The sequence below is a fragment of the Mus caroli genome, chromosome 11 (genome assembly GCF_900094665.2).
Source record: "Mus caroli chromosome 11, CAROLI_EIJ_v1.1, whole genome shotgun sequence".
Taxonomy (NCBI): domain Eukaryota; kingdom Metazoa; phylum Chordata; class Mammalia; order Rodentia; family Muridae; genus Mus; species Mus caroli.
Genome location: NC_034580.1, coordinates 50,064,752 through 50,084,717, shown reverse-complemented (window position 1 = coordinate 50,084,717; position 19,966 = coordinate 50,064,752). Strand labels below are relative to the sequence as shown.

Sequence of the window (19,966 nt, the reverse complement as noted above, 5' to 3'; positions counted from 1 at the left end):
GAGAGAGAGAGAGAGAGAGAGAGAGAGAGAGAGAGAGAGAGAGAACAGCTAGAAGCATGTGGAAGAGTCCAGAGCAGAGAGAGAAAGAAGTAGACTGCATGGCCATGGCCAGCAGGCTGGACATAGCCTGGAGCTGTCTGCTAGAAAAGGAAGAATATCCAGAGATAGGGAATAGAGAGAGAGCAGTGAGGATAGCAAGATCCGGGAACAGTGAGGACAGCTGGGTCATAAACAGGATGAGTAGCTGGGCGGGGCCTGAGGAGTTTAGGGTAGAGGAGGAGGTGAGAAAGGCTAGGATGGGAGCATGGATTTTGAAAACTTATCAGGTATTTGTGATACTGAGTGAGCCCAGAAGCCAGCATGCACTTTGATATGCAACCACCGGTATGTGTCAATAGAGAGCCATATGTCCCTTCTGCCAGATAAGGATAATTACTCCTTTTGGCCGATGGGAAAGATTTAATAAGTCATTGGGGAATGCTGGCTTTTATCTAACCACCAGAAATTCTATAGTCCATCCTGCGCACACTTCTAGCTCTATGTCTTTTGGAGTTTGGAGAACTGGAGTTTCCTTTGGATCTGACAGTTGGGACCTCCTCAGACTTGATTTGCCCCCTCAAGGCTTTGTACATGAGCACAACTCAGCATCCCAGCTGCTGAGGCTCAGTTGTGTCCTGTACAGCATTAAGCTTCAGATACCAAATGAACATGTCCTGTCCCCTTCTCCAAAGGCCCGTGGTCCAAGTCAAAATCAGGTCTATCACATAAGATTATCTATCCCCCCCCACCCAGTGGTCCACGGTCAGGATCCCCTCTGGCTCCATCAGTGAACCGTGCACTAGGAAGGCATGGAAACCCACCTGCTCCCTCTACACCACTGCTTCCTCATTCCTCCATCTCCACCATCTCTCCTATCTTTCCATTTCTTCCTCCACTCTCTTCTTCTATCTCCTCTTCTTTCTTCCTCCTTCCCCTCCCCCTCTAATTTCTCATTTTCCAAAGGTACTTTTCTCGTGTACTGGTTTTTCCAGTTTCATATGTATGTGTGATGTGCATCCTTCTGCATCTGTAGGAGCACACTCGGTTCCATGTGTGAGTGTGTGTGTGTGTGTGCGCGCACGCACGTGAAGGCTTGAGGTTGATGTCTGAAATCATCCTTCCTCACTCTTCCCCCTTACTCAGTAAGGCAAGGTCTCTCAGTGGAATCCAGAGCTTGCTGATGTGGCTAATTTCATTAGCCATCTTGCTGTAGAGATCCTATCTCCATCTTCCAAGGCTGGAAGTCCTGGAAGAACAGCATACACACCTGATGTTGTTGTGGTTCTGGGGCCCTGGGTTGGGCCATGGATTGCACATTGACTACTGAGCCGTCTCTCCAGCCATAGTGGTCTGCCTAAGAATGTCTCTTTCTTTCTGTCTCTACAATTCATAACTCTCTCTCTCTCTCTCTCTCTTTCTCTCTCTCTCTCCCTCTCTCTCTCTCCCTCTCTCCCTCTCTCCCTCTCTCCCTCTCTCCCTTATTCTCTCCCCTTTAGGATTAAAGGTCACTATATTAAGTGACTGAGAGCAAAGATAAATTGTTAAGACTTTTCCCACCAGCCAACCTTTGCTGGGGATACATTTTGAATCATAGTTATCCATAACAATAGGTTTCATTATAACACTCTTGCTGAACCTAAAACTGACTGATTTGGCTACAAGTTCCAGGGATACCTCTGTCTCTACTTTCCCAGCTCTTGGGGGACAAGTGCGGGCCACCATGCCTGGCTTTTTACATGCATACTAGGAATCTAAATGCAGGTCTTCCTTCAAGCTTTGGAGCAAGCACGAAAGTGCAGCATTTCTTCTGCCCCTGAGATGCTAATTTCTTCTCATGTTACAAAACACTCTGTTATAACCTACCAGAGCAAGAGGTTCTGTGTTATCTATGTTTTTTCAATACCCAATGAAATGTCTGACCCATGCTGGGAAAAGCATTTTCTGTGTTCCAGGCAGCTAATAATTGATATGCGCTTGCTGTCAGTCACAGTGAAAGGCTGTGTTGAAGAGTGCCATGGAGCTAGGTGGGACACAGGCTCCCATGCCTCGGAACTTGATCACTTAGCCGGCTGTGAGCGTGTGATGGCTGTTCCCAAACAGCCGCCGTTACCTCCCTCCTCTGCCCTCTCGATTGTAGTAGAAGGATGGAGGTATTCGTGCAGGGTCACTATCCATTGGGGTCGGAGGGCAGAGTGACTAGAATGGATCAGAAAAGTCAGCTTCTTTTCTATCAAGCTTCTCTCCTCCTCCCTGCAGGCGTGTCGTGAGCTTCTTCCTTATCGTCACCCAGCTGGGTTTCTGCTGTGTGTACATTGTGTTTCTGGCGGACAATTTAAAACAGGTAAGCAAGCCAAGGTAGGGGGAGGACACAGAAGGAAGCTTCTCTGCCAGTTGTTTGCCTGGCACCTTACTTCATCTGAGTCCTCAGAAATTCATCATGGGAAGGGAAAGCCATGCTGCTATCAGGTAGCTTGGCCTCCCCCACCGTCCGTGTATCTACAGATTTCTGAGTGTGTTTGTGTGCGTGTGTGTGTGTGTGTGTGTGTCTGTGTGTGCGTGTACATGCTCATGCCATCTTAGTATCTCAGGTGTTTTATTACAGCAATGGAGGGCTGACTATTGTAATTGATTCAGTTTGAAGCAGTCAATCACTAAGAGTGATCATAGTGGGGCTGGTGAGATGGCTCAGTGGGTAAGAGCACTCGACTGCTCTTCCGAAGGTCAGGAGTTCAAATCCCAGCAACCACATGATGGCTCACAACCATCTGTAACGAGATCTGACTCCCTCTTCTGGAGTGTCTGAGGACAGCTACAGTGTACTTACATATAATAAATAAATAAATAAATAAATAAATAAATAAATAAATAAATCTTTAAAAAAAAAAGAGTGGTCATAGCATGATCTGTGATCTGTATTGTTGCCAAATATTTTCATCACTGCTTCTTCTTCCTCTTCCTCCTCTTCTCCTTCATTTTCTTCCTCTTCTTCCTCTTCCTCCTCCCGCCTTCCTCCTCCTCTTCCTTTTCTTCTTCCTCCTCCTCTTCCTCTACTTCACTAAGTAGGGGTTAAGGATGTCCAGTGTTCTGTAAGTGTTCCAATACACAGGGGGGAGGGAGAGAAAGGGGGAGGGGGAGGGAAAGAAAGAGAAGGGAAGAGAGGAAGAGAGAGAGGGAGGGAGAGAGAGAGGGAGGGAGGGAGAGAGCTGAGATTCTAAATGCCAGTACTAGTTCAGCCAAAGAAAGAATAACTGGGGCTAGAGAGGTGCTGAGTTGGTTGAGAGCACTTGATGCTCCTGCAGAGGACCTAGGTTCCATTCCTACCACTCACATGACAGCTCAGTAGCTGCCTGTGTCTGTTAATTCCAGTCCCCGGGACTGACTGCTGACCTCACCAGGCACCAGACGTTGGAACACAAACATACAAGTAGGCAAAACACTTATACACACAAAATGATAATGTAAATAATCTAATATTTTTGTTTTTAAAAAGAGGTAACAACTCTCTAGGCCAGTTACACTGCAATAACTGATGGAACTTAGGGGTTATAAGTGAAAGAAAGGAACTCTGGGAAAATTTTAGGGTGAAAATAAATGTACTGGAATGATGGAAGCTGACTTATAAAATGGAAGAGAAAGCTAAAAGGTGGGTGTCTGAAAAGGCCAGAGCAGTGTGTGTGTGTGTGTGTGTGTCTGTGTGTGTCTGTGTGTGTCTGTCTGTGTCTGTCTGTGTCTGTCTGTGTCTGTATCTCTGTGTGTGTCTGTGTATCTATGTGTGTCTGTGTATTTGCGTGTGTCTGTGTGTGTACGTCTGTGTGTAAACAGTAGAGTGAGTGAGTCACCCCTTGGGACCTCACTGTCAGGGTCACTTTCACCAGTTTTAGTTGGTCTTTGTGTCACTTGGCCTGTCTTTCTGATCGCAGAGCCTGACTCACAGGCCAGCCCTCCAGCTCTGTAATCTTCAGTTTCCCCAAAGCCGCATTTAGCAACAAAAAAAGAATTCACTACGAATAATCAATCCAGAAGAATGGGTGCCGGGAGCCAAGGCAGCAGACCCCACTATAAATGCAGTTGTACATCGCTAAATTCACTGTATTGGTGGCCTCCTTTGAGGAAGTCTGGTGAAGAGGATTTAGAATAAGGCATTTCATGGGCTGGAGAGATGGCACTGACAGCCAAGCCTGATGACCTGAGTTCCAGCCCCAGGGCCCACATAGTGGAAGAAGAGAACCAACTCCTCTAAGCTGTCTTTCTGACTTCCTCATGTGGGTCATGTGAGCACATATGCATACACATGTGGGTCATGTGAGCACATACATGTTTTTGTGTGTGCATATGTAATTTAAATGTCTTTTAAAATTAAAACCAAAAAGAAGTTCTCAAGTACCCTGTACTTGCTCGAGCTCCCCCAACTCTTTGTAAGAGAGTCTGGTTCTGGGGAAAGCCCTACATCCACCATGTGCCCGGATGTTTTTTCCACCTCATCTTTTCCCATTCCTTCCTCAGGTAGTAGAAGCTGTTAACAGCACAACCATCAGCTGCCACAAGAACGAGACGGTAGTTCTGACGCCCACCATGGACTCTCGGCTCTACATGCTCTCCTTCCTGCCCATTCTGGGCCTTCTGGTGTTCATCAGGAACCTCCGTGTCCTCACCATCTTCTCCCTGTTGGCCAACATCAGCATGCTGGTCAGCCTGGTCATCATTGCCCAGTACATCATCCAGGTGGGCACACACCACCCACTGACTCCCCAGGAGACAGGACCCTTGTATCAATAATAGACAGCAGGGGCCAAGTCCTAAGTGGGTGGGTATGTTCCTCGCCCTTGAGCCTAGGACCCATCTCCCCCTCTCGCTGTAACCTCCCCTCTTTGTACTGTCTCCTCTTTTGAGCTATCTCCTTCCTGCTGTGTCTCCAAATGACACTTTTTAATACCAAATTCAGCTCTTAAAAAGGCTCTGTCTGTGGAGTTGGGGAGGCAACTCCATTAGTAAACTGTTTGCCTGTACCTGTGCTGTGGCACATGCTTATAATTCCAGCACTGGGGTGGGGGAGTTAGAGTGAGCAGAGCAGAGATAGAGTGATTCCTGTCAGTCTAGTCAAGTTGATAGGATCCAGTTTAGTGAGAGACCCTAACAAAAAATAAAGCAGAGAGGGATAAATAAAGACACTTAAATTGACATCTGGCCTCCACATGCACCCAAATATGTACACTTACACCTGTACACACACACACATGCACACACACGCACAAGGACTTCTAACACTCATGCCCACTATTCATTCATAATGTTCTTGGGTGCTGCTAGGTGGCACAAGCCTGTGTCACCACTGTGTATATATGCTATAGATAGTGTTCTTTTAGAGACTTCTGGTAAACCTGCTCCCTTCATAAGAAACTGACCTTCGGTGCTTTGACAATGCCTGCATGTTCCTGCCCTCTGGCTCTTTGGTACTGTGCACTATTAAAGTCAATATTTATCAGTTTTACCTCATTCTAAAAGGCTTGCTGAACTTTTTGGCATTCCATTTTCTCAAATCCAGCTCTCCTCCCAGAGTCCCTCCTGCCCGGAGGAGCTCGAGCATGCCCACAGAGTGACAATCATGTATTTTTCTCCCCTGTAGGAAATTCCAGATGCCAGCCAGTTGCCACTGGTAGCAAGCTGGAAGACCTACCCGCTCTTCTTTGGAACAGCCATTTTTTCATTTGAAAGCATCGGTGTGGTAAGGTTTGAATGAAGGTGGCCTTTCCCGGGGCCTGTGAACCAGCCTCTGGGAAAGAGCTATGAGCTCAGACTTTCTGTGTGCTCTTGGCCATTGGCTCAGGTCTGTGGGAATTACACATGGGATAAAAGCAACCTCTGCTCTCATTTGGATGACTTGTCTCCAGCAAACAAAGAGTAGGTTACAACAGAGAGGCAATCGAGAGGCTATTTTGTCTCAGAGTGTCTCTTTAATGTTTATCTTCCTAGCAATATGAGGTTCCTAACCTTTGTAAAATCAAGACTAGTGGTTGTACATAATTCAAGTGAAAAGAGTTCATAAGCAATATAGGTGAGGGTTTGGAAGGGGCTGTTTGTTTGGTTTTGGTTTTATTGTAGTGGTGTTTTGCTTGTTTGGAGGTAGGGGTTGTTTTGTTGAAACAGAGTTTCTCTGTGTAATCCTGGCTATCCTGGAACTCTCTATATTCACCAGGCTAGCCTCCAGCCCAGAGATCTGCCTGCCCCTGCCTCTGTCTCCCAACTACTGGAACTAAAGGTGTATGTTACCACTGCCTGGCAAGATATGGGCGTTTTAACGGAAAAGAGCTGTACATTTACAATGAATTATGAGCTGGGGATATAGCTCAGTTGGTAGAGCGCTCACTCAGCATATACAAAGACCTAACTTCCATCCTCAGCACCCCATTAACTGGTTTGATGGAGCAAGCCTGTAATCCCAGCCCTCAGGAGGGGGAAGTGGGAGAATCAGGAGTTCAAGGTCATCCTCAGCTCCACAGCATAGTCACAGCTAGTCTGAACTACCTGAAACCCTGTCTCTAAAAAAGAAAAAGAGAAAGAAAGAAAAAAGAAAAAGGGGAAAAAAGGAAAAAAAAAGAGGCAATTTCTTTCCTCTGATATTGAAGTGGAGAACACACGACAATATCATCAAGATGAGCATCTTCTCAGCCCAATGACGTCACTCTAATCCTGCATCCCAAGCTCAGCACACTGCAGAGCAGCCACTCAGGGGTGCCCCCCACATCACTCACCCACTGAAGAGTCCCTGAATTGTCTCTAGTCTTTAACAGCTATTTACTCTAAGCACTTGTATACAGATCTCTGTGGATTTAACTTTTTTTCCCTAGGAATAGGCTTCTGGAACTCATATTTATAGATGTCTATAAGGAACTGCCCAATGGTTTTCAGAATGACAGTCATTCTGTCTGGATATTGTTTGTCATTGCTCTGAGTGCTGGGGACTGAAACCAGAGTCCAGCCCTTTAGGCAAATGATCCTACCACTGAACTCCACGCCCAGCCTTGACTGGCACTTTTCAAAAGACCAGAACGTGTAAGCTCCCTTCTGTATCTGGGTTAGCCCTTGTTTGAATTGTCAGTTCAGAGCGTGCAGGGAATTGGACCTAGGACCTCACATAGGCTAAGCATGCGTAATTGAACTGTGCCCCAGCCCCAAGATATTTTTTAAAGATTTATTTATTTATTTACTATATGTGTGTACACTGTAGCTGTCTTCAGACACTCCAGAAGAGGGCATCAGATTTTTGTTACGGATGGTTGTGAGCCACCATGTGGTTGCTGGGATTTGAACTCAGGACCTTTGGAAGAGCAGTCGGTGAGCTGAGCCATCTCACCAGCCCTGCCCCAAAATATTTTTAATCTAACCATTCTGATAGGTGTTTAGTGGTATTTGATTATGTTTTAATTTGTATTTTACAGCTAGTGATAATTGGTTATGAGTTTCACGTTTACTTTTATGCATCTTTAATTGTTTTTTATTAATTATTAGTAGCGTGTGTGGGAGAGCGAAGGTGTGCCTGCGGAGGTCAGGGGTCAGTTCTCTCCTTCACCTTCTTGAGGTGTTCTCTTTGGCTGTGTTGACTGCTCTTAGGCCCTCAGGCTAGTTGCCCCATGTCAATTCTCCTGACTCTGTCTCCCACCTTACCTTCATAGTGCCAGGATTACAAAAGTATGTCACCACATCCAGCTTGCGTGGGCAAGTGCTTTCCCCGGCTGAGCCACCGAGCTGGCCTTTCTTTACCATGTTTAGTTGGCATTTGCATGTCTTCTTTGGTGGAGGTATTCAGATCTTGGGGGGGGGGGTGGTGGCACGGTTTTTGCAGTTTTCCTGACTGGCCTTGTAGTGATGGCAATGCTCTTGCCTCTACCTCCCCAAGCTGGGTGTGTGCCACCATGCCCAGTCTGTACAAATCTTTTATTAGTACTTCTTTATCTGAGTTCAACAGCTTCTAGCCAGTCTCCTCTTGATTCTCCTCTGAGCGGAAAGCCTGGCTTCTGTCTTCCTATGCTTCTTGTGACTTCCATGTGTTTCTCAATGGCTTAAACACACACACACACACACACACACACACACACACACACACACACACCACATAATAGGGCAGGAGGACAAGAAAAGCATCAGCTGTCTTTCCCCAGGCCAGGCTTGGCGGGTGCACAGCCTGTTCACCCTCACAGGGCCGATCTTTAAAAGCATCACACCCCCCACATTCTACCCATCCTGACTTTGCACAAGGCACCGTGAGTTGTGAAGTCAATCCCGAATCCCACTCACCCTTGAGGTTCCCCGGAGTTTCCTTTCCCAGTTGGTTCTCAGCTACTTCAGATGTGGGCAAAATCTCTGTGTCACTAGTACACCAGACTGTGGCTCTGTGGCTGGGACCTGCCTTTGGGGATGTGGCCTGGCAGAGACAGAGAAACAGGAAAGTGGGGTTCCTGCAACACTATCTGTCCTTCAAGGGTTCCTCTTCACGTCCCCCGCTTAAAAAAAAAATAGAAAAGATGTTCGATGGATTGTTTTCCATCAACCACTGAATCATTCCAGAATTTGGGCCTCCCTTGAGTTTAAACTCATAGAGACAGGAAGAAAAGCATCCTGATACTCAACATTATAACGTTTATCCCGGGTTGGGGGAACAGGGAGGGACTTCACATAGCATAAAAATCAACCCAAGGCCTAGCAAAGGTGCTTGCTTCCAAGCCTGCTGACCTAAATTCAATCCCCTGAGACTCACATGGCAGGAGAAAACCAACCCCCACTAGTCTGTCCTTTGACCTCTGCACGCACACACACACATACACACACACACAAAGACATGTAATTTTAGAAATCTTTCTTAAAAAAATCAACTCAAGTGGATCAGAGACATTAATGGAAGACTCAAAACTCTAAAACTTCTAGAAGGGAATATTGGGGGGGGGGTCGAATAAGTCAAACACAGTGGAGGTCCAGGAAATGATTCCCTGGATAGAACTCCAAAGGCACACAGGACAGAAGTAAACCGACAAATGGGGTTGCATCTAACTAAAGAGCATCTGGACAGCAAAGGAAAAACGTGGGAGAGGTGGCCTTCAGGACAGGAGCCACACGATCACCTGACAGGGCTGACACCAGGGTGTATAAGGAACCCTGCAGACAACAGCAAAGTAATCCAGCTGCCAAATGGGTGAATGACCGCGGTGGAGACTTCTTCGAGAAGAACTACAAATCGCCAACAAATACATGAAAAATATGCACCTTCTCGTTAGCCATTGGGGAAACACAAATCCAAGTCACAGTGAGATATCTCCTCCCTCTGTTCAAATGACTAGTGTGTCCAAAGCACAAAGATGGCTCTGCAGTTAGGAGCGCTGGCTGCTCTGGTGGAGAACCAGGGTTATCAAGTTGTAACTCAAGCTCCAGGAGATCTACCGCCCTCTTCTGGCCTTAACAGGCACTGCAATGTGTGTCAGACTCCTTAAAATAGATGTATTTATTTTTATGCTCTGTGTATGAGTCTTTTGCCTGTGTGTCTGGTGCCCGAAGAGGCCAGAGGAGCGTGCTGAGTCACCTGGAGCTGGAGTTACAGGTAGTTGTGAGCTGCCTGGTGTGGGTGGTGGGAACTGACTGAATCAGTGTCTTCTATAAGAGCAGCCATCAGGGCTCTTAACTGCTGAGCCACCTCTCCAGCCCCAGAATTTCCTTCTTTTTAAAGGCTGTATAATATTCCATTTCAGGTATGTATCACATTTTGTTTACCCATTTTATGATGTTTGTCTGCCTCCCACCTCTTGATCATGAATGATGGTGACATGAACAAGAGCATACAAATGTCTTTTAAGGTCCCTTCTTTTGATTCATTTGGGCACATTCCAGAGGCAGCAAGGCTTTCTCTTCTTTATGCTCCTGGTTGTTACTGTTATTGTTGTTGCTGTTGTTTTCCTCCTCCTTACAGTGGGATGCTCCTGCAGGTCCTGCCTCTGGAAAACAAGATGAAGGATGCCCGCGGCTTCCCAACCATTCTGTCATTGGGGATGTCCATCATCACCACCCTGTACATTGCTATCGGGGCTCTGGGCTACCTGCGGTTTGGAGATGACATCAAAGCCAGCATCACTCTTAACCTGCCCAACTGCTGGTACCTTCATGGCTCTTGGGCGGTAGGGAGTGAGAGATGTGTAGAACTGTGTAGCTCTCTTCCTCTCCCTGTTGGAGCAAGGAAACCAGGCATAGAGACACTCCCTCTGGGAGAGATGGAGCCACCATTGGTCCCGTGGACTACAGAGATCCCACCAAGAGCTGCTTCCAGACTGAGTCGGGTCTAGGTATCTCAGTGCAAAGGGGGCATAACTAAGAGGAAAGGACGGAAACAAGAATCCTTGGTCACCTAAGAGAGAGCACAGGAGTTCTAGACGAGGTCAAAGGGCTTCTATCTGTGGGTTGAACCCTTTGGTTCCCATTCCCAGGCTCTGCTGCTGCTGGGGTCCCCCAAACCAGGGGATCTAGCATTGAAAACATGAACAGAGCTTTGAGATGGTTCAGTGGGTAAGAGAATTTGACACACACGTGTGAGTACTTTTAGTCTGATCTCAACACCCCCACAGAAAGCCAGGCATGTGCCTGTAATTCTAACACTGGGAAGGTAGAGACAGGAGTACCCCTGAGGTTCACTGCCCAGCTGGTCAGTCTGAATTAGTGAGTTCCAGGTTCAGTGAGAGACCTTGTCTCAAAAAAAAAAAAAAAAAGTGCAGAGTAACTGAGGGAGACACTGATATCAACCTCTGGCCTCTACATGCATGTGGAATACACATGAACATGCTCACATACAACATACACACATATGCATGCATGCAACACACATGTACATGCACATACACATGCATACACACGTGCACACATGTGCAATGCATATGCACACATGCACATATACATGCATAGCATGCATAGACACTCACATGCATGCACATGCACACATGCATGCAACACACATGCACGCACATGCACTCACATACACACAAGCATGTATATACACACACACAAGTCCAGCTCCCTTGAAACCTCACCCTTCATCTGGGCCTCAGCTTCAAGCCCACTCACGACCCCGTTTCTTCTTTCATCCCCTCACACAATCCCACTGATAATGTCTTTCCCTCTCCATTATCAGGGATTCCGCAGTCCTCTCAACTAGATGGGACATGTGTTGGGGGCTCCTGATGTACTTAGGATTTAGGGGACACGAACAATTCCTATGAACTCTAGTCACACAGGACTTTAGACCCTCCACTTAGGACCCTGGCACCTTACCTAAGCCAAGGGTTTCTGGGAGAAGTACGTATTCTCCGCTCCTGTCCTCAGGCCTTCCCTGAAAAGCATCAGAGCCTGAATCCCTGATGCTTCTCTTCCCTCTACACTGGTGAGACTCCTCTGCATTCAGAGAAGGCACCACACTTTCATTTTCAGATAAGGAAACAAAGACCCAAGGGATTGTCCCAACATCAGAGTCTGCTGCCCCCAGGAGGCCAGGCGTGGAAGTGCTGGGCCATGGAGAACATGGCTGTGTGTCTTGCAGGCTGTACCAGTCAGTCAAGCTCCTGTATGTCGTCGGCATCCTGTGTACCTATGCCCTGCAGTTCTATGTCCCTGCGGAAATCATCATCCCCCTTGCTGTCTCCCAGGTGTCAAAACGCTGGGCGCTGCCCGTGGACCTGTCTATTCGGCTCGCCCTGGTCTGCCTCACATGTGAGTAGAACAGAGGCCGGGAGTCTCCGGACCATTTCTAGGGGAGAGACAGACAGACAGACAGTCAGGCAGGCAGGCAGACACAAAGACAGAGACTGTGTGTGTCTGTGTGTGTGTGTCTGTGTGTGTGTGTGTGTGTCTATGTGTCTGTGTGTCTGTGTGTATTCACTCAGAGGTGTGCATCCATGTAGAAACCAGAGGACAACTTAGGTGACATTCTTCAGGCACCACCACCTTTTTTCTTTTTAATATGGTCTCTCATTAGCCTAGAACTCAGCAGTTAGGCGAGGCTACCTCCAGAGATCAGCCTCCTGACTCTGCCTCCCCAGTGCTGGGGTTACAAGTGTACCCCACCATGCCTCATTCTTTTTTAAGTTCTAGAAATCAAACTCAGGTCCTTGTGCTTGCCAGGACACTTGGCTAACTGAGCCAATCTCCCAACCTCTATTTAGGCCATTCTTACACATTCCCTGATTAGAAAGGCATGCAGATGCCCAGTCCAAGGACAGATTCATTGCTACCCAGCGTAATAAATAACTATCACATGATAGAGAAACTGTGGGGGGCACAGTGTGCGGTAAACTCGTCCTAGGCTGTATTTCTTGGCATTTTATTCAGCTCTCATGAGAATGATAAGGAAGCAGGACACTGCCAAATAATTGACCAGTGAGCACTGGAGCTGAGGGTGTCACTCAGTTGGTGGAGCATTTTCTGGCATGCGTGAAGCCTTTGCTTCAATCCCCAGAACCTCAGAGGTAGAGAACCGTGATTCACGTTTGTGATCCCAGCACTCAGGAGGTACAGGCAGGAGGACTAAAAGTTCAAAGTCACTCTCTTGGTTACATAGCAACTTTGAAGTCAGCCTGAGCTACAAGAGGCACTGTCTCAATAGCAGCAGCAGCAGTAGTAACCAAGGGCCAATGAGATGGCTCAGTTAGGAAGGACACTTGCTGCCAAGGCTTACAACCTGAGTTTAGTTCCAGAACCCACAATGGCAGGTTTCCCTCAGACTTCTACATATGTGCTGAGACACATACTCCGCACACATATGATCAATAAGTAAATGTAATTAAACTTTAAAATAAATAATAATAGTGAAGAAAAATAATCAGAATTCGAACCCAAGTCACCAAATTCCAGAGCAAGCACCTTTCACGTCCAAGGCTGACATTGAAGGAGGGGAGCCAGGGAAAAAGCTCAAACAACAGGTGCTATCTGTCCCTCATGATTTTGTATACATTTAGGCCAACATTATAAACAAGGCTTCCCTTCCCCGAACCCCCCACCAATGTTATGTAGGCAACTCTAATTAAATCCTGCCGGTTATTTAGACATGAAAGACAGGGGTGGGGGTGAGAGAAGGCAGTGGAAGGGACACAGTCAACATATAGTACATACCCACAGGACATTGTCAAAGGTTGGAAAATGAAAATACAGGCAGAAAGCATTTGATGTGGAGAGCGTTCAGAACACGCATGTATGCATGAAATAATAATAGCAAAAGATCATTCAAAGCTATTGATATCTAAACAGTGGTTAAGCAAAAAGGCATGATCCAAACCGGTTTTGCTGACTAAATAGGGAATTCTGGAAACACAGCCTCTCTAATCCCCATCAGCAAGGCTAGCTGCAAGGAAGCCAGCCGTTGTCATTGGAATTAAGGGACCATCTGAAACTCCCACTCCCTTTGGGCTTGGGGGTTGGTGGGCTTTGCTGGGACCCCATATGGGGCAAATCTGCTTCCTTCATTCCCTGGTTATAGAGAGCTACCCCTTTGGATCTCCTAGCTGTAGCTCACAAATGAACACTGGGTTTTCTTAACAGTCTCTCCATCTCCAAAACCCCAAGCACTGAACCGAAGGGGTTAGAGAACCCCGCCAACAACACGACAATAGGAACACATAGTGTTGTGGGGAACCCTCCAAAGATGACCACCATTTATAGCCAGGTGAAAGTCTTTATTCCAGCAGGCTGGGACTATACTTGGGTATTTGGGGACTCAAGTGTAGCCTCAAACATTTAGAGCAAGTGGCTTTAAAGGCAAAATCTACATCCTGGTGTCTCACACAGCAGCTGAAGCGGGGCAAGGAGGTTGAGGCTGGGGTTTGCACAAACAGGCAATTTAACAGAAACTAAGATAAATAAACTGAGACATCCTGGCCTCCAGGTTCCCGGAATAGAACTGAGTGACTTTTCATGGAATTCTCCATCAAAGAGATCAAAGTCTAGTTAAACCCAAAATGGCCTCAGCAAAAATACAAGATGGAGGAACCTCTGCATTGCTTTGCCCTGTCACGGCAGAGCTGAACAACAGGAATAGGCAACACCAACCACGAATGAGCCCTCCTGGAGAGGACTGGCACCCTGGGAACTCTCTGCTTTTTCTTTTCTTTCTTTTTTATTTATTTTTTTACATTTGTTTGTTATTCATATGTACATGTTGACACATGTGTATAGGTCAGAAGACAACTTGCAGGAGTCAGTCCTCTTCTTTTACTATGCCCTGCCTTCTCTCTGTCTCTCTCTCTCTCTCTTCCTCCCTCCTCCCTCCCTCTTTCTTTCTTTCTTTCTTTTTCTACATTTATTTATTTCCTTTTTATACAGTCTCACATATCGCAGGTTAGCCTCAAACTAGTCTATGTAGCCAAAGAAATCCTTGAGCTCTGGATGCTCCAGGCTGGACCTCCAAGTCGCTGGGGTTATAGGTGTGTGTTGCCGTGCCCAGTTTTCATGGTGCCAGGGATAGAATCAGGGCTTCACACATTCTGGGCAGGCATTCTACCAACTGAGCTACATCCGCAGCCCTCAATTTTTATGTGCAAAGCTGAATTTCTGAGGGAGGTTTGGTTTCTTTTAAAGACAACTTCAATAACAGCCTTTAAAGTAAACCTGGGACTCTCCATCTGTCTCCCTTCATCTCCCACAGGCATGCTGGCCATCCTCATCCCACGCCTGGACCTGGTCCTCTCCCTGGTGGGCTCTGTGAGCAGCAGTGCCCTGGCCCTCATCATCCCGCCCCTGCTGGAGGTGGTCACCTACTATGGAGAGGGCATTAGCCCCCTGACCGTCACCAAGGACGCCCTCATCAGCATCCTGGGCTTCATGGGCTTTGTGGTGGGGACCTACCAGGCCCTGGATGAGCTGATCAAGTCCGGGAACTCTCCCGCCCTGTCCAACTCCACCATGTTTATTCAGTGACAGAGCCTCTCCTCGCCCACGGTGACTTATGTTGTCTATGAATCTTTTCACTTCGCCTTTTCTCTGGTCCAAGACACGAAACAAAACAAAACAAAACAAAACAAAACAAAACAAGAAACAGGTGTAGCTATCCCCAGTACCATATGTGTGTGTGCAAAGGAGATGGCGGCCATCGACACCACATACAAGGTGTAGATAGATGGTCATTAAAAACAAACAAACAAAAAAAATGTTGGTCATTCTCTAGTTTTCCACACTGTGGAGACCTCGCCTGTGGAAACCGCCATCTTGTTTTTGTCATTTATCTGATAATTTCCTGCCTTGAGTGGAGCTATGCAAAAAGCAGCCATTAGGTGGCAGCAAGAGCCAGCTTTTGGCAGAAGATAGTACCTGCCCTCTCAAGCTTTGGTCATTTCCTTTTCCTGACCATGATGGGGAACACTGTGCTCACGGCAGCATCAAGATGGAGGGGGCCAGGGCCAGTTACAATGCTTAGGTAAAATGTCACCATCTATGTTACAGATAAGTGTGTTGAACTTTCTAAACCACTGAGTCTTAGCCCAACTCAGAAATCCAGCGGTGAACAAAACCAACATAGGGTCACGCCTATGGGCCAGGGGCAGCAGACAGGGACATCATTGGAGTTGTTTTTTTACTTCTGAATTCTTGCAATGAACATCTTCTGTTACCTGTTGGGCACCAAGCATAATACAGGGTTCTTATATAATAGTTTGGGTAAAGGTGTTATAAAAACAAGAGCTAATATAACATTGTAGCTTTGTGTACCCAACAGTAGAGTCTACGGGTCATCTCCTGAGTCTTGACCTTGTAACTTGCCATGGTCAACAGTAAAAGTGTTACAAATGGAAATTCGATGATGGCTTCCACCCTGAGACTGCCTTCTCTTTCTGCTTTGTGAAGCTGATTTTTCTTTAAAGTGTGTGTGTGTGTGTGCGCGCGCACGCACGCACGCGCGCATGCATGTATGCATGCCAGAGAGAATGTTAAGTCCCCTGGAGCTGGAGTTACAGGCAGTTGTAAAACACTTAGGTCCTCAGCAAGCACTCTTAACCACTGGGGCATCTCTCCAGCCCTGCTTTCTGCATTACAGATCTGAGAACACCAAGTGAAATGGAGTGTGTGACATCGTGCCCAGTCTCCTGGAGGATAGGGGACCATATGGAATAGAAACGACTCATCCCGATCGAATGCCACACCAAGATCAACCAGCCTGTTTCTAGACACACGTGTGAAGCCATTTGGACAACGTCTGCAGTAAAGTTGACCAGATCATAAGAACTGTGTACATGAGAGTCATGGATGTAGCTCAATGATAGGGCATGTGCTTGGCTACCTGAGACTCTGGGTCTCATCCCCAGCACTGTGTGTGTGTGTGTGTGCCAAGAAGATGGGACCATGGGACCAAGATGACCAATGTGAGCTAGTGCCCATGAGCCAAAGAGTGAGAAACAGAATACACATGTAGTTTCCGTCCTTTTGGTGTGCGGTTTCATAGGTTCTGGTGACTCTCTCTCAGGCACTGTCAGTTACCTATCTCATTGCTTGAGAGAGGCAACTTGAAGCAGGAAAGCTGTGCCTTGGCTCACAGTTTGAGGCTCCAGTCCATGCTGATGGAGAATGGCACCCGGGCAGCCTGTCACGTGACAGACACGGTCAAGGAACAGAATCGCCAACGCTCTCAGTTCTCTCTCTTTTCATTTAGCCCAGGACCCCAGCACACGGAATGGTGCTGCCCACATCATTATCCTAGTCTGGTCACAGGCTTGCCCACACGCTTGCCTCCTGGGCGGCTCTAGATTCTGTTTAGTTGACAGTTAATTGTGCCACTGGGAAAGAGGTCAGCTTAGCAAATGACACCTGCCTGATTGAACCGGCTCCTGTATGTCCCCACCCTTCCATATTTGTGTGACATTCAGAATATGTAGAGGGGACATTTGGGATCATCCCGATTCCCGAGGCCTGGTCTGCTTCTTCTGTGTTTTACTTTCCACGCATTGAACCTCTGTGAGGTATTTCCACATTCCCACTCAGACGGGGGCAGGGTTGGCTGTCTGCATGGAAACCCCAAACCCCTCAGAGTCCCCGCTGGGAGATGAGACTCCAAGCCTGGGCAGTGCTCAGCAGTCTGGCTTTCCAGGGATGGGCCATCTATCATCCCCATCCTTGACTCTGTGACAGACCTAATGGAGCCCCAGAAGAGTGGCCTTCCTCCCCCTGCTCGCACTTGGTCTCCACAGACAATAGGTATAAGATAATCGAGTTAATCTTGTTTTTAAAGATTCGTTTTTATTTGTGGTGTGTGTGCCGTGTGTGTTATATGCACGGATCCCTCAAAGGCCACAGAGAAACTCCTGGAGCTGGAGTTACGGGTGGCTGTGTATGAACTCAGGTCCTCTGTAAGAGCACCAAGCAATCTTAGTCATGGAGCCATCTTTCCAGGCCCTAATCTTATTGCTGAGATCTTCTGAGTGCAGAAAATGAGAATCACTGACGTAAGGGGCAGGTGCAAGCTAGGGCTCATTAGCAATTATCTGCATCATCTAAAACTGCCGGTTAGCATAGCTGAGTGATAAGATGTTATTATTGTCTATTTATTGAGACATATACAAGTATGTATACATACCTTTCCCCTGTCTCCATTAAAGAATTCTTCCTCCTCCTCTTCCTCTTCCCCTTCCTCCTCTGAGGCCTGGCTGCCTTGTATAGCTGAGGCTATCCTTGGGTGCCTCCTGCCTCCCAGACCTGGGATGGCTACCACACCCAGCTCATCTCTCTTTGACTTCTTTGGGCTTTCTGTTGAATCAGAGAGTACAGAAAATCACCTTGAAGACACACTCACAGGTGAGCTGTGCTTCCAGAGAGGGTTGGCTGAGAAACAAAGACTTAGATATGGGCAGGACCATCTCATGGACTGGGTTGTGAACTGAATACAAGGGAAGAAACAAGCTAAGTGTGGCCATTCCTCTCTCTCTCTCTCTCTCTCTCTCTCTCTCTCTCTCTCTCTCCCTCCCTCCCTCCCTCCCTCTGCTTCCTGACTGCGGGTGAGTCACATTCTGGCACCATGCTGTCCCCACCATGATGGTTTGTGTCCTCGAACTGGGAACCAACTTAAACCCTTCCTTCCTTGAGTTACCTTTATGGCCGTAATGAGAATGGTTCCTGAGGTCCATATATATTGCCATTTTCAGACATATTAGTCTGCTGAAGATCAAGATAGGGACAAGAGGGTGCAGAACCCAGGCATTTAGCATCACAGCTTCCTGCTGCTCTGCAAGGCCTGAAAGGTCTTTGAGCAAATAAAAGAGGAAGGTCAAAGGGCAAGGTAGGAAAAAAAGAGTTTCATAAAATTATATTGTTTCATATGTATTTGTTGTGTTTGTGTGTCTATGTACGTATACAACTGTATAATGGTGTCTGTGTGTATGTGTGTGAGAGAGAGAGAAAGAGACAGAGAGACAGAGAGACAGAGACAGAGAGAGAGACAGAGAGAGAAAGACTCCTTCTCTGTGAGTCCCAAGGATTGAACCCAGGTCACCAGGCTTGATGGCATTTTTTCCCCCACAGATCCATCCATTTCACTAGCCCTAAAAAAATTTTTTTTTCTCTTTTGGAGAAAGAGTCTTGCTTTATAGCACTGGCTAACCTGAAACTTCCTGTGCAGATCAGGCTGGCCTCAAACTCACAAAGATCTGGTTGCCTCTGTCCCCCATTGCCACATCCATCCATCCTAAAAGAAGGTTCTGGACAAGTCCTGGAGACTGCACGGCCTTGCAAATGCACACTGAAAAGTGCTTAGTCGCAGTGACCCAAGGTGATGAGGGTAAATGTTCTCCCCTAGACATTATCACCACCATCTTTTCCAAAAGCAGAATTGCCACATGGTATTGGTGGCTGTCTGCGGGGGACACCTGCTGGCTCTCAGAAATCCTGAGAAGAGTGTTGACTCTGGTGCGTGATTGCTACCACCTTCTTTTCCATCTGAGTTTTGCATTTCTGTAACCTGAGCACAGCATTTGAGACCTGTGACCCTGTGTTCATTGTGTCCTCCCACACCCTGCTCAAGCGCGGACTCCTTCCTTCACAGGGGACCACAGGAAAGAGGAACCCTTATTCAGCGCTGGTGGGAATGTCAACTGCAGCTACCACAGCAGAAGTGGGCGTGTTTTGGTTCCTCAAAACAGAAGCGACAGAACTACCATACGACACTGCCAGACTATTTTTTTTTCAATATATATTTTTTGTATTGATTCCTTGAGAACTTCACACATGCATTCAATGTATTTTGATCATATTCTCCTCTCCCCTCAAGACTTAGTTAGGGTCTTATTGCTGCAAGAAACCACGGCCAAAAAGCAAGCTGGAGAGGAAAGGGTTTCTTTGACTTACACTTCCACATCATAGTGGTTCATTAGAGGAAGCCGGAACAGGAACTCAAACAGGACAAGAACATGGAGGCAGGAGCTGATGCAGAGGCCAAGGAGGGGTGCTGCTTACTGGCTTGCTACACATGGCTTGCTCAGCCTGCTTTCTTAAAGAATTCAGGACCACCAGCCCAGGGATAGTACCACCCACAATGGGCTGGGCCCTCCCCATCAATTACTAAAAAAAATGCCTTACAAGCTTGTCTACAACCCAATCTGGTGGAGACGTTTTCTTAACTAAGGTTCCCCTTCTCAAATGACTATAGCTTGTGTCAAGTTAACATTAAAGTATCCACCCTCACGCTCCACTTCCTCCCAGTCTCTCTCTCTCTCTCTGTCTTTCTCTCTTTTCCGCCTCCTCCTCCTCCTCCTCCTCCTTCACTACCCGCTGAGTCTACTTTGAGCCAACCATACACTCCTGGGTCCGAGTCTGTTCATCCTGTTAAGGTTAAGGTCACAGTCTTAAAACTGGGTTTTCCTCCCTCAGAAGCCATCAACTGCCAGGGCTCCTCAGCTAGGGGTGAGGGTGTGTGTGTGTGTGTGTGTGTGTG

The 19,966-nt window shown here is 47.2% G+C and overlaps 1 protein-coding gene across 1 annotated transcript in view; it reads left to right on the top strand.

Moving 5' to 3' along the window:
• Positions 1-15,843, top strand: part of Slc36a2 (solute carrier family 36 member 2) — a 24,413-nt gene extending 8,570 nt beyond the window's left edge. Inside the window, exons 5-10 of the mRNA XM_021177055.1 lie at positions 2,296-2,380; positions 4,543-4,761; positions 5,663-5,761; positions 10,008-10,174; positions 11,606-11,775; positions 14,702-15,843. Of these exons, the coding sequence (XP_021032714.1) occupies positions 2,296-2,380; positions 4,543-4,761; positions 5,663-5,761; positions 10,008-10,174; positions 11,606-11,775; positions 14,702-14,973 (1,012 nt within the window). The 3' untranslated portion in view covers positions 14,974-15,843. The remainder of the gene's footprint in view (positions 1-2,295; positions 2,381-4,542; positions 4,762-5,662; positions 5,762-10,007; positions 10,175-11,605; positions 11,776-14,701) is intronic.
• Positions 15,844-19,966: the final 4,123 nt, after the last annotated feature.